Here is a 13,981-nt window from a genome sequence, read left to right on the forward strand (position 1 = left end):
TTAATTAATGCAAACGCTGTTGGGCTGCTGGGCTGCTGGGCTGTTAAACAATGTTTCGCCCACTAATGGGGAGTTAGAGTCCAATGATTCCTGTGGCTTATGGGAAAAATTAATTTAAATTAACACAACAGTACTGAAGCTTATATAATTTTGAAGAATTATCAGAGCTCGATCAGTGGCTTTTGATGTACAGAAAATGTTAAAAATGCATTGTTCGTGGAATACGAAAGACCCTAAATCTTGGAGACACTGTTTCGTCTTTTCCATTTTCTAAGAAAGCTTTTTACTTAATTCTATTTGCCAAAAAAGAGACCAAGACCGGGCCCATAACAGTCAACAAACGACAAGAAAACAATCCAAAGTCCTAGAATAAATTTATATTCAGAGTCCAACTGCTAAAGGCCCAACAACCCTGAAGCATGTCAGCTGGAACTTTGACACGAAGAAGGTTGTGTTCACCTTCCCAACAATTGGAGTTCGGTGAAAGGCAAACCACACACTCCCGTGTCGGTGGCCGCAAATTAATTTTGATTCAAAACATTTAAACATTCATCTCGGGAGTTATTGCCACCATTAGTCAGGCCCCGGCCGCGTCCCGGTAGCGCTCCGGAAAATAATTATGTGCCAACAGACCTCAGCTCTCGCGGCCCCTCGGCAAATGAAGACGCATTTCGTCGCGTAGGACGCGTGAAGTACCGCCGTGGTCGATCCCGCTTTGCCGCGGAAACAACACCGGGATATGTGGGGGATGATGGATGGAAATCGTTCGTCATGTGAAAGCAATTCCCCGGCGCAATGATGGTTGGACCCTTTTTTGGCGCGAAAGCGCAACCAGAGGATGGATGGAGCTAAAATTGCTTCCGCGTTTTTTTTTGTGGTCCCCGGAAAGAAAATGAAGCTAACAGCTTCATAAAATAAACATATGTACGCAGAAACTCTGGACGCGTGTCCATCCAAGAAAACTCTCCGGAACATTACTTCCAGCACGGTAGATCCTGCGCCCGAGCGAATGAAGACATCGCGGCGTCACTCGCAGGAAGTCTTCGTCTGACGCTTGATTTCGGTGATCGCTACCATCATCGCCTGGAGTGCAATTGGGCTATCCACAGGTCCTGTGGACGTACGTACCGGACCGACGCAAAATCGCTCGGTGGCGGATGTTTCGAAGCGCCCGCCTCGCCCGTACGCTATTTGCCAGCCCGCCAACGTTGATGGGTTTGTCCTAGATTCGCTTGATTAATCATTTCGTTTTCTTTCCCCACGCACGCCCGAACACGCAACCGTGTTTTGCTGGAAAGGATAACACGGAGCAACTTTGCAGTTTGTTTCGCCCGTGTCACCGAGCGTAACTGGCCACTTTATTCTGAGGGATCAGCTAAGTAGGGCAAACAGTGCGACCTGCAGATTGGATGGGACCTGTGCCCTGTAGCGCAGCGAAAAGGCTTCCGTTCTTTCTTCTTCATGTACTCTCCCCTTTAAAGCGTAGAGGTGAGCACTTTCGCGCGACTAGAGAACCCTTTTAGACGGTCGGATGTCGGTCACACACACTTTTATCCACACTTGTATGATGTCACGGATCGCCAATGGTTTTGAGCAGTGTAGAGGAGCTTGTGTTGACCAAAAGGGGAGCTCACATCGTAAGACGACTTTATCTAATCTATACAGCGAGAGTGGTAAGCATTTTGCTCACCAACGAACGCTTCACAAAAGTCAACAACCAATATTGAGCCCGACATTGAGTGAGGAGCTTTGTGGGAACTCACCTTATCTGTTCATGGCCCCTCACAATTTAGACTAAAACTCTGCAGCAGATATGGCTTAAATCATTGTTATGGTTATGGTGTTTGTTAAATGCTATAGAATATGCTCCACTCAGGTTGATTTTCCAGTGTTCCATGGGAAACTTCCAAACGAGAATGGCCCCGAAAGTATTGCGACCCATAAGAAGGAAGAATCACTTCTTTTCCCAGGAAACGCACACAAACTCGCGGAATCATAAGTGCAATCATATCGTGCAGATTTGTTCGCCCGGGCGGGCGCGCGATTCTTATCGCATTGCGGGTTGCACCGCCGATAAAGTCTGTCACTTGCACACGAGGCCATTAAGCGCACCCAGACCCAGTCACCTCTACGCCACGACGAGCGACAGATCGCTCCGTATGGCTCGCGGGCTGCTATCCGATTATAGTGAAGGTCTCCCCAGAGCACGTCGACGACGATGAGAAAATTACTGCCAAAGCCGCCGCATGTAAATGAAACTGCTCAGAGGGCCTGCCCCAGTGTCTAATGCTTTCGGTTTTTTCGCTTTCGTTTTTTGCAGATGACACACCTCCAGCGGCACCGGTTGGAGTCAGTGAGTGACCACAGTGGCGGCTCGGCACCGTCGAGCTCGTCGAGCAAATCGAGCGACAGCTCCGACGGGTCGGCGTCGGAGATCTGCGAGGTAATGCAGGAGTGGTCCCTGGACGGCAGCGACCCGCAGGCACACCCGCTGCAGCTGCACCACCACCCCTCGAACCACCATTCGCATCACCAGCACCACCACCACCACCACCACCAACAACACCATCATCACCTTCTTCACCAACATCATCATCAACAACATCATCTTCATCGCACGAACGCCGCGACTCACGAACAACATCTTCAACACCAGCAGCCCCTGCAGCAGCATCTCGGCGGCGGAGGGCACCACGTCCGCCCGCTGCCGGTGGCCGGGCTCGGTGGCCACATCCCGTCGCCGGACGCGAGCTACACGCAGGAGGACGTCGGCGACGAGCCGGAGGATGACGAGGATCTCGAGTACAGCAAGCACGACCTCATCAGCCTGGACAGCGGCATCATAACGGACTACGAGCGGGCCCAGATCGAAAGCTTCTTCAGCGGACTCGGCACCGAGGTAAGGCACCACCGCCGGCCGGATTGACATGTTTATTTGTTGTGGGGTGTGGGGCTCGTCGGACACCGTCGTTCGAATAGAGCGCAGTTCCCGCGGGTCGGAGTCTCAAGTGACCATCGCCATCAAGGTGGGGCTCGTTTTAAATGGACGGCCGGGCTGTGTAAAGATGCTCCGATCCTGAAGGGCAGTGAAGTGCACAAAGCCAAGTTGCCCGAACGCAAATCGATGCATCGACCGGCGTCCTTGAGTCCGTGTGTTAATTCAGTTCCATTAAATGGTGCTCCAGGGCTTAGCTCCTAAGTGTCCCTCAATCGAACGTTGGATTCTTTGAAGCAATGCTCAACAGAGGAGTGATTAACTCAGATGAACTATGAGTACGACTTTGACTAAGATCAGTTAATTAATTCAAACAGGCTCGGCACAGCCACGGACACGATTTTTTTTACCTGTACCAAGTATTTGCATTTTAAAGAACCGATTACTGTTAAAGTGTCAAACTTTATTCTGGAAATTGTAAGCATTTAGTAAAAATCTTTGACGATTACGAAATGGGACGCTATACGCTAGCTGAAAATTGACAAAGCTCTTGTTTTCCAAAAAAAATTTTCTAGTGGTGGTGAGTCTTCAATTCAAACTGTACAAAATTTGAAAAGCTCATTTCCACCTCGATGGTTATGTCGATAAGCAAAAATGTCGTATTTGGGGCTCGGAAAACCCACACGTCGAAAGCCAATGCAGCTCACAACCAGTTTGAAGTGGATTTTGGTCTATTTTTCTTCGAAAATGAAGAATGCAACATTGTAGATGAAAACTTGGACTACATTTGGTTTCAAGCGGACGGCGCTACGTGCCATACAGCGACAGCCACAATGGATATTTTGCACCCTTTTTACGGGCCTAGATGCACTAGATGGGTCACCCTAGAATGTCGAAAGCTCTTCAATACCCTTTTTTTCAGAAGAACGGACCGGGCCGTATTTATCAGTAACTTGTTGAGTCCAGTACAGTTTTGTCCGAATACTGGTTTGTCCCGATGATGGATGCGAGGGTGAACCATTTGCTATTCTCAGTAAAGCCTTATTATCCTTGGTTTTTTCGGCTTCTAATAAGATTGCTCGCTTTCTAATGAGCTGTTGCGAACCCTGACGCTTCAATCCGTTGTTCAGGTAATTGTTGTCCAGAACTAATTTGGAGCGTCTAACGAAAGTTCCCGAAGGGGTTTTTTTTGGAACCGTGTTTATTTGGTTTTATCAAACTGCTTTGGTGTTAATCATCGGGAAGATTCTTCCTCAAATGTCGCAAATGCCAAAATAAAATCTCTGCTCGTTTGCTCAAAAAGATATTTGGCGATAAACAGCTTCCATGATGTCTATCGAGCATTAGCGTACCGCAACTGGCAACCTACGGGCTATTGGAATATGAATCGGGTAGCATCGTTCGTTAATCGAAGAATCTTCCGCTGCCGTAAGATCACCGTTCGGTATTAGCGATGTCTGCATCATTCCTGATGCCATCCATTACAATCATCCCCCAAGATACTCCGGCGGGTCTGGTGGCCGGTGTGGCTCATCTCAGCCAGGGCACGAGGCCTCCATTTTTTCCCCAGACCATCCCCTAAGTCCACCCAAGGGTGGCACACAGCCGTCGCACGTCATTTGCGAAAAGAAATGATGCGTCAAACCGCGGCCGCCGAGTGGGCCGGAAACGAAGCCTAAGCCACGGCGAACTGAAACGTCAACAAACAGGGCCAACGAGCGCCTGTGAGTCATTGAGTCACACAAAGCGCCGCTTAAAGTGCGGGTGTGTGTGTGTGTGTGTAGACGAAGCCCATTAGAGGAAGTCGCTTCAGTCCGCGTGCGAAATTAGCGACAATTATTAGCGCAATATCGTGAGTCAGGCGGCGTGGACGAGTCTTTGGGTCACGTTTGGCATTTGGCTGGTGTACTGTGTGTGCGACTCACAAAGAGAGTGTTTGATTTTGGGGTCGCCATTCGCTGACTTCTAGGACCCGCCATCAGAGGAGATGCTGACGACGACTTTACAGCCGCCACCATGGGAGCCGAGAACGGCCATCTGTTGCAGTTCAGCCAATGGATGAACTTTTTTCGCCCCAACCTTCCCGGATTGACGGGGCGACCAACGTGACCGGCGGATATTCTGCTCTCATCTCACCACCGTCATCATCATCATCTGCAGTCGCGTGACGTGAGTGAGGCGAACCACGTGGCCGTCTGACGGTGCCAAAGTCAATAGCTAAATGGAGACAAAATGAGGGCTAAAGTCAGCACAAAAAAGTTTGTCCCATTTTTCCCTCCAGCAAGGTTTTGTTTCGCTGGATCCCAGGGACGTCATGTCGTTACGATGGGGGGCATCATCGTGTGGAGTGTCTCTTTTTGGGCTCCCCCTTGAACAGTTGGTGGGCCGTCGGCCTCGAGGGAAAGATTTACGTCCTAAATGCGAAATATGTTTTGGGCTTGGTTTATGACACCGTACCCAAAACGACGATACGCAGGGTCCTCGCCAATTTGCACCCCCCGGCGTGTAGTGCAGGATCTTCGGGTACCAGAGAAAGGAGCTTGAAAAAATCGTCGAGCCAGCGAAAAGGCGAAGAAGAAACAAAGACGTTTGGGTGGGGGGGTGCCACAAGAAACGGCGCAAAATGGCCGGCCACAACAAAGAGAGCGTGATTTTGCATCTTAAATCGAAAAGTTATCATCCGGTAATGATGATTTGTGGCTTCGACTCGCCGTTGGCGCGCGTTACTGACGCTGCTGGCAGATGGCGCGGCTGGCGTGGCGCACTTGATGCTCATCTTGAGAGTTTTTATTCGCGTTTCGCGCGCTTTTTGTGTGCCGGGGGTCCGATGATCGATAGTGTCTCCGAACCGTGCGCACTTTGGGGCGCACGGCAACATAAAGCAAAACATGGGGCCGCTCATCCCAATTTGGGGCGACACGAAACAGTCCACGGGGGACCGCCGCCGCACCGGCGGCCTGGTGCATGATAAGTAAAGATGATCGTTGAATGCAGAAGATAACACCACCGCGGGTAATGCTGCGTGCCTCCCCATGCCCGAAAAGCACAAAAGCACTCCCATTCGGGGAGGTGAGTGAAATCTTGTGAAAAGTACCTCACCGAAAAGAAAAAACAGGACACAAAAAAATGACCAAAGAAATAAGTGGAATAAGCAATTGATTGTGTGCAAAATGCCATTGGGAACGGCATCGAGCAAAAACCCAATCATGGGGATTTTGGTGGCCTCATTCTCTCTCTCTCTCTCTCTCTCTCTCTCTCTCTGTCTCTGTTGAGGTTTAAGGCAAATTGTGTTGAAAATGCAAAAAATCACTCTTCACAATGTGCCGCTCTTGCGGTTGTCATTTGCATTCATGTTCGATGGATTTTTTCATTATTTTGTCCATTTTGTATTATGTAAAGAGTGGGCCGAATGTAAAGAGGTGTAAAGAAACTTTGTGGGATGAAGGAATACATTTTAATCAAAAGACACTTTATTTGGAGGATTTTTAAGAAGCCTCAATCAAATAAGCAGTAACATAGGTATGCTCAGTTAAATTACTCACTATTACTGCAGACCATATTTTATAAGACTAACACCTTAGGGTTATAATTCACGCCATCACGACTCACTGCTTTGTGCATCTAACAATGCGGAGCAAATGATAGCGCTACATGGGTTGAAAACTGCGTTCTTTTCGTTAATGGGAAAAAATACCTAATTTTTCAAGATAAAACCCTACTACATTGGCCGGTTTATGGATATGAAAGGCGTAGAGATGTTTTTTTTTTTAATTTTATTATTTTAGAAAATCCCTACGTCTTGCACGTAACGTCTTTCACAGATTTACATTTTTGCCATGATGTATAAGATGAAATTTTGCAGTTGTTAGTAGGGTTGTAGGCATTCCTTCGATGTGATTTACTTGTAATTTTTTGCGTTTGGCAATAATCGTAAAAAGAAGTGATATCGATCTGATGGACAGTGACCATTCTGGTACAATGAACAGTCATTGCAAATTCATCCCAAGTACACCAATTTGCCATCGTTTGAAAGCCATGGAAAAGATTCAGAAGCTCCGAAAATGGGTACCAGACAAATTAAACGAAAGACATCACCGTTTTTTGTAGTACTTCTTCGGCTATTTGAACCGTTTGAATTTGTATGGGGCAGGCAGACATTGACAGTTTCATTAAGAATCTACGGATTTGTTAAATGTATTTCTTTGCTTTGCATGTGGTTTGATCAAATGCAAATGTTTTTCTCTAACGCACGCGTTCAGGACAACTAAATTAATCATTTGTCGATAGTTTAAGGTATTTTAACGCCCCAAGTTATGCAATCGGCATGACAATTGCGCGGGTGTCAATCATATTTATGATTTTTTAATGGATAGTCATCTGCAAATATTGAAATTCTGATAACAAAATACCATAAAAAAAACCTACGCCTTATTCTTAGAGTCTGCGGGATTTATTTCGGCACTCAACTAACCAATCGCTGATAGTACCAGTACAATACGTTCGAAATTCCTTGCAAAAATATCCGCCCCGATTCCGATTAGGAAGAACTGGGATCTAAGGTTGTTCAGCACAGGGCTTCGAGTTTCGAGAAACTAAATTTGGGTGGTTCGCTCATTCTCAAGTCATGTAGCGTCTGACGCGGTCTAAGATTTCATCACCATTCACTGGAACTCGCGGCACCAGCAGCATGGAAAAGAACAACCCCGGCGATGCTGGCGACGGAGAATTTTCATTCGTCTGCCCTCATAATGGAGCCCAATGGACCCATTCGTTGCGGTCTGCGGTGCTGCGGTGAGTTTTTTGCGCTTCTCGTCCGCGTACCTTCGCCGTCGCCCAATCCCGATTTAATGAATCTCGTCGCGGGCACCGCAACCAGCAGCAATTCATTTACACTTCCTTGCGGCGCACGGTGAAGAAAAATAGTTTTACCTTGAATACCATTACGACGGGCCCTCTTCCAAAGGAGGCAGTAAAAAAACCGGGAACTTATTAGCATCAAACGAAGCCCTCGGCGATGGCGAAGGTGTGCCGTACCGAGTTCCAAGCACGAAAAATATGCTCCTCTCGCTGGAATGAAAAGAAAACACACACCCAGCGTAACGGTGGCCATCGCTCACATGGCCCGAAAAGAACGCCAGAGCAGCCAATAAAGAGCCCCATAAAAGAGGGTCAAAATGGGTAAACTTTATCAAACACATTTTGCATAAACTTTGCCAAGTTTAACGCTCCGGCAGTAGCGGCCGGTGCTGCCATCCGGGGACCACTTCATCACCGATAATCAAGAGCCGTCGTAAGGACAGGTCAGGTCGCGAGGTGTTGCGACCGGATGCTTACATATGTTGCTGGGCCGAGACGACGGCAAGGTAGACAACAAAGCTCTTTCGAATCTGAATTGCAAAATAAGTTCTCCTCCCGACGATGGCGGCTTCCTTCGCACGTTTAGGGTTGGGACAAGTACTCTGAAGACGTATCCTATTTCCAGCGTGTGTGTGTGTGTTAACATACCTCTTTTTCTTCTTTCGCAGGTGTACGTTAGCTCCTCGTTGGCCAACCTGTACGAGCGCGTCGGGAAGGAGGACTGGCGTCTGGTGTTTACCGGCATCCCGGTGCTGCTGCACGACAAGGGCAGCACCCGATCGCGCTGCACCCCGCGCGTGACGTTCGTCCTGGCCGAGCGCGGCACCTGTTTCGCACTCTGGAAGGACACCATCGATAACTTATCCGACTACAAAGTGGCGGCCGCGGCCTTCCACACCATGTGTCTATCGGCAGGTACGTAATTCGGTCTCACGTGGAGCTCAGCAGATTGCTCACACGAAGTTTGCTTCCGTTACAGATCATCGGAAGGTGATCGGGTTCAGCTTCGACTCGAACCAAGCGGCGCGGGAGATGTGGGTGCGCGTGGAGGAGCTGACCAGCAACCCGGAGAACATAGCCCTGTCGGCCCCGGGCCGGAAGCGCAAAACGCAGAAACGTGCCAAACCGATCGTGCTGCCGCCGAAATCGCAAATCTCGCAACCGTGCCAGTTCAACCACGTGACGAGCGTCACCACCAGCGACACACCGCGCTACTTCAGCCTCCAGGCGTTCGTCACGGCCCCGGTCAAGCACCGTGCGCCGTAGTAAGCCCCGGACGGCAGAGTTTATTCTCAAACTCAACTCTCGGAGCGAGTACGAATGTGAGAAAAAGACGGTGAAGAATGGAGGAAAGAGGCCTGGTTTGTCCAAATGCACCCCGAACCCGTCTTGAAATTGTCGAGCCCCTTACGCACAGTAGCCGATAGTGACACACGCGTACATTCTTCACTTCGTAAGTTAGTCATGACAGCTCTAGAGGGTTTTAACTATGCTAAGATAGTGTCCATCAGGCGCCATTGGTGCTTGTCAGCTTCCGTAGATTGCGTTTTGCATCGTAGCGTAGCGAGCCGATGGAGAGAGAGACTGCAGTGCCACATTTTGTATAAGCTTAAGAATGGTCTCTAGTGTGTTAAGTGAGTTATGCAAAGCAATCCACTGCAGCCGGTCAGTCAGCTGAACCGGGGAACCAGGGAAAACTCGGGCAGGCATTGAGGCAGCATCCTTCGTATCCAGTCAGCCGATCGCGTGTACCACTATATCAGTGAATGGTCAGTTTTAGAATGTGTGACTGTGATAAAAGGATAACGAAACGGAAGGAACTCGATATCATATGCCGCCAACAAGCGGATGGCAGGTGGAAGCAGCAGCATAGCGAAGGGCAGGTGATATACAGGTTGCGATGGATAGATGATAAGAGCGGAATCTTACTTCAAGCGCGTGTTAACACGAGGCACTCAAACATTTCAAGCATTCGCTTCGACACACCCTCACTGACCCGTGTCCGATTGTAACGATGTGTCCGATCTGAAACGAACAGCGAAAAAGTCGTGGCCGTTTGTGGCCAACGCTAAACGTAACCACACTCAATGTTGTTGCATACCTAGGGGGCACGTCTTTCTGAACATCCATTTTGTGTACAAAGTAAAACCCTTCTACTGATCTATGTCTTCTGCAGCAGCATTTTGCTCCCAGCGTCGTCGCCACGATTCTGCGAGGGTGGTAAAATATTGATACACATTTATGTAATTGGATGGACTTTATTCACGCGATACGCGCTCTTTGAATGCTGTACATATTTGCATGACATCATCTCTTACATGTAGTTTGAAATCAAAAACAGACAAAATAAAACTTATCAATTGATTATAGAACTTTGGGAAATTAAAAGTTATCATCCGAAACCTTTTTCTTTCCTTCCGACATACGTCTGCTATTTTCTAAAAGAACTTGGTAACTTCACTCATCGTTAGTAAACGGGCGGTTTTTAAAATTCGATTTTTCGTAAAGAACCATCATTTGATCGGATACAGATCTGCGGCAAAAGAATTTCTTTTGTACTAAATACAGATAATGAAAACAAATTACGCCCTCGATCCACTGACACGCCGTAACACTTTACTAGATAAATAGTTTACCAATTGTGAATTGAAATTTTCATTACTACACCTGCAAAAAGTCGATCATGAATCTTTACTAAAGTGCACGGAAATCTTTTCGAAGGCTCAGTTTAATAGTTAGTGTGAAGTAATCTTGGAGGTACGACTTTTACCATTCTAAGAGTATGCTGTGGCATTATCAGTGCGACGCTTCTTTGAAGCATGATTTATGAAGTACTCTTTAGTTTTCAATCTCATTGTACAACAATAATTTTTTTTTTCCCCAAAAATAATTCGTACGAAAGATTCGAAAACATGTTATTACATAAGCTACATTATGTTATAAACACAACCCAGTCCGTTCCTGTAAAATTAAAACCACATCGTGTGTTCTTGGTTCAAATCACACAAATTCGCGTTAATTATCATGACCAGATTGGTGATTGTGTTTGGCCAAGATGGGTACGTTTAAATTGCTGCATCGCTTGAAACTGCTAGCAGGAATACCATCGGGACACGGTGCGCAAGGTGGTTTAAGTTTATACATCCAAAAAGGAAATGTTTGCCAGTAGGTAGGAAAGTTAAAACGGTTGCAAAGGCTTGGACGAGTTGTACAGCCACCGAGTTCACGAACCTCATTATCGCTGTGGTTCTACGTGGTTCTAGTTTTGCCTTCCCATATGATCAGAAAGCACCTGGATTATTTTTCACGCACGCATTTTCAACCGGGCGCTGAAGATGCTCCCACGGAACAGGAAGAGATTGATGGTCCTGTGCAGATTATTATAAAAATGAAGCCGTTGTCGATCGTCTTAAATTTCTTGGATGAAAGTTGAACTTTCACCCACACGGTCGGCTTACGGCTTCCAGGCACTGTGGGCTTAAACTCAACCGAAACTAGCAAGCCTAACATTCGTCTCTTATCGGTATCATTGGACAAATCAAAAATACGTATGCAGTTGGTAAATTCAATGGTAAACTCGTGGCTTGCAGCACACGAATTTATTTTATTTTAGACCACAAATTATTCCCTAACGCCCAAAGGTTCCCTAAAGATATTTTACCATTTTGGGTTTGAAGAATTTTTAATGTTATTTTATCTCAGTGTATCAATCTTTAAGGAATGGTAATAAAAAGTAAGTCACCCTCTAGTTAATCAATCAAATAATTAATTTCTTTCCTTACTAAATGCGTGGCGCCTAATAAACAATACTTAACTTTTATGCTGAACGACCTGCATTACTGGTGTTATCATTTGTAGCAAACTATGCATGCAAGATCATTGAATCTCTCAATACACGTACAAACCGATGCGCCTCTTAGAACCCGCTCTTCACGTATCTTCAGTTTATTTGTTACAGCAAGCATCTCACCGCGTACCGTTGAAATCTCGTGTTTCCAATTCAAGATGACAAGATTCCTTATAATTTAGTAAACGTTTAATATCGGTAATAAGTGTTCCTGACTTCCAGTTTACGGCTGTGGTTCGCTGTCCTGGTCCAAAAGCACGTAAGTGCGTGAGCTGTAACCAAATGAGAGAACGTCCTTCTCGAATAGCTGAACAAATCGCAGCGGTTCGATCTGGTTGAAGTTAATGAACGTGCCATTGGCCGACTCCAAATCCAAAATATAGGGTCGAATGCACAGGCCATCCCTTCGCTTGTTCGGCACAAGGCGGTATTGCAGGACGGCGTGTTGTTTTGAGCATGACGGATGGTCAATCGGAAGGTCGCAGATCTGTCGGCTGCGTCCGATGATGTAGCTGCTTTGCCGATGAATGTGGAGCGTGGGCAGTGCCTGCCTATCTATCGAAGGATACAGTGACCATCGGCGATTCGGTTTACGTGCATCCGGAGGCTCCGAGTATCCTTTCGGATTGTTCGTTGTCTCCGTTTGGCGGTAACTATTGCCGCCTTGACGATGTTGCTCGGTCACCGCCTGCTTGGTTTGACGATCCTTGCTCTTGCTAACACTGCTACAAGGTGTGGCTACCATTGCATTCACGTGCTGATTATGGCCAGAATCGAGCTGAAAGGTAGGGGAACTCATGCACCTTTTGAATTTGTATGATTGTGAGGGATGTTTCTGTTTGCGATCAGTAGTTTGCGATGTAGAATACTTTTCCGCAAGACTAGCCGGATCTCGGGTCGGTCGAAGGATTACCTCGTATTGCGTCCCTTGGTTCTCGCGCTCATCTCGAGAACAGGCTGTTGAGCGACAGCGTAGCTGTTCCCTGGAACTAGAACGGCCTGGCGAGCGATAGCGAAGATCAGCAGCCTTATGGCTACAGTTGTCCCGCGCCGGTATTTGCTGGCCTTTACTGGTGATTCCCTTTGATGCTTCGCGACTCTGGCAGTGCCTTTTTGATCCATCCAAGTCTGGGCTCTGCTTGCGGTACTTTGTGGCATGTTCCGAGAAAAGGCCGCGTTCGTTTTTCTCCTGTGAGCAGCTCCGTTCGCGACGATGACTAGCCTGTGAGCTCCGGTGTTTCGTGCGGCCGGAATAATTGTTGAAGGCATCGAAACGACGGTCATCGTGAGTTCGTACGTGCGGCGATCGGTGCCATCAGTGCTACGCTTCAGCGGGTCCTTCTGCGAATATGGCAATTCCGAACAATTGCCACGATAATTCACCGACTCCGTCCATTCGTCGTCGGTGGTACGATGTCGGCCACCAGTTCTATGTGTACCAGGGGTTTCTTTGTGAAACATTTGACACCCGGAGTGTGAGCTGATATGTGTACCGTACCGTAAATTTAATTTTCGGGTTTTTAACACAATTTCTTATCTAATAACGAATGTAGAAGATACGACTTAGTTTAAGTGCTCTACTATCCTTTCAAGCAGACTGTTCGAATTGTGGAACATAAACCAATCAGTCCCTCTGCTGTCACTTCGGCCGTTTTTATCGCCACAAATTTAAAAAGCAACAGCAGCCAGGTATATTCAATCAAGGTAAATAGGTACAGGGTACTTCGCTTTTTTCTCGTGAGTGAAGAAATTTGAATGTGGAGTTGCCCAAGATGCAAAACCTTCCAAACGACGTACTAAACAGTCAGCTTCACACTTATTATTTATGGTATGGTATATCATTTATGATTTTGCTCGAAATGAATAGATAATAAAGAACGGCCTATACTGTTGCATCTTTTGCTCTGTGAAGAATATCGATTGATTCGTGCAAATAATTTCTGTATACCACGCAAACATAAAAACATCGAAAATTCGTTCTTTTTATAGCTGCGCTAGTGATGAACGTTTATTATCTTGTTAATAACGGGAATTATTGGAAATTAGTTAATTATTATAAATTAGTTAACAATTAGAAACTAGAAAAAGGAACATTGTACAAAACCTATTGTAGATAATTTCAAATGTTTTTTTCGGATTGGCATGCGCAGACAGGGAAAATTATTGGGGAAAAGTTTGAGGCTTTGATGAAATCCTGCTGTGTTTTCTAAACTTTATACAAAAAGTCAGTTGATAAAACTTTTTGGAAGCGAGGTGCCGCTTTGCTGTCAGTTCGCAAACTGTAACATTTTTCATTGAGTCTAGTACTTCCCGAGATTGTGTCATCACATTGTCGTCGACAT

At 46.7% G+C, this 13,981-nt stretch overlaps 1 protein-coding gene across 2 annotated transcripts; it reads left to right on the top strand.

The window, feature by feature from the left end:
• The first annotated feature begins 2,218 nt into the window (after nucleotides 1-2,218).
• On the top strand, nucleotides 2,219-10,155 carry LOC128271838 (dendritic arbor reduction protein 1). Of its 2 annotated transcripts, XM_053009496.1 has the most exons (5): nucleotides 2,233-2,248; nucleotides 2,321-2,443; nucleotides 2,660-2,899; nucleotides 8,461-8,707; nucleotides 8,772-10,155. In XM_053009496.1, exons 2-5 carry the CDS (start codon nucleotides 2,321-2,323, stop codon nucleotides 9,056-9,058), a joined length of 897 nt encoding a protein of 298 aa, XP_052865456.1. In that variant the 5' UTR covers nucleotides 2,233-2,248; the 3' UTR covers nucleotides 9,059-10,155. The 2 variants fall into 2 exon arrangements, with proteins under 2 accessions (XP_052865454.1, XP_052865456.1); XM_053009494.1 differs by having other exon boundaries at nucleotides 2,219-2,248; nucleotides 2,321-2,899.
• The last annotated feature ends 3,826 nt before the right edge of the window (nucleotides 10,156-13,981 follow it).

The sequence above is a fragment of the Anopheles cruzii genome, chromosome 3 (assembly GCF_943734635.1).
Source record: "Anopheles cruzii chromosome 3, idAnoCruzAS_RS32_06, whole genome shotgun sequence".
Classification (NCBI taxonomy): Eukaryota; Metazoa; Arthropoda; class Insecta; order Diptera; family Culicidae; genus Anopheles; species Anopheles cruzii.

What these genes read in the sequence shown, in the direction of transcription:
- LOC128271838 (XM_053009494.1), top strand. Translation starts at nt 2,219, where the DNA reads ATGAGAAAATTACTGCCAAAGCCGCCGCAT. An exon ending in TACTGCCAAAGCCGCCGCAT is followed by an intron (nt 2,249 to 2,320) that starts GTAAATGAAACT and finishes CGTTTTTTGCAG; the next exon opens with ATGACACACCTCCAGCGGCA. An exon ending in CACCATGTGTCTATCGGCAG is followed by an intron (nt 8,708 to 8,771) that starts GTACGTAATTCG and finishes CTTCCGTTACAG; the next exon opens with ATCATCGGAAGGTGATCGGG.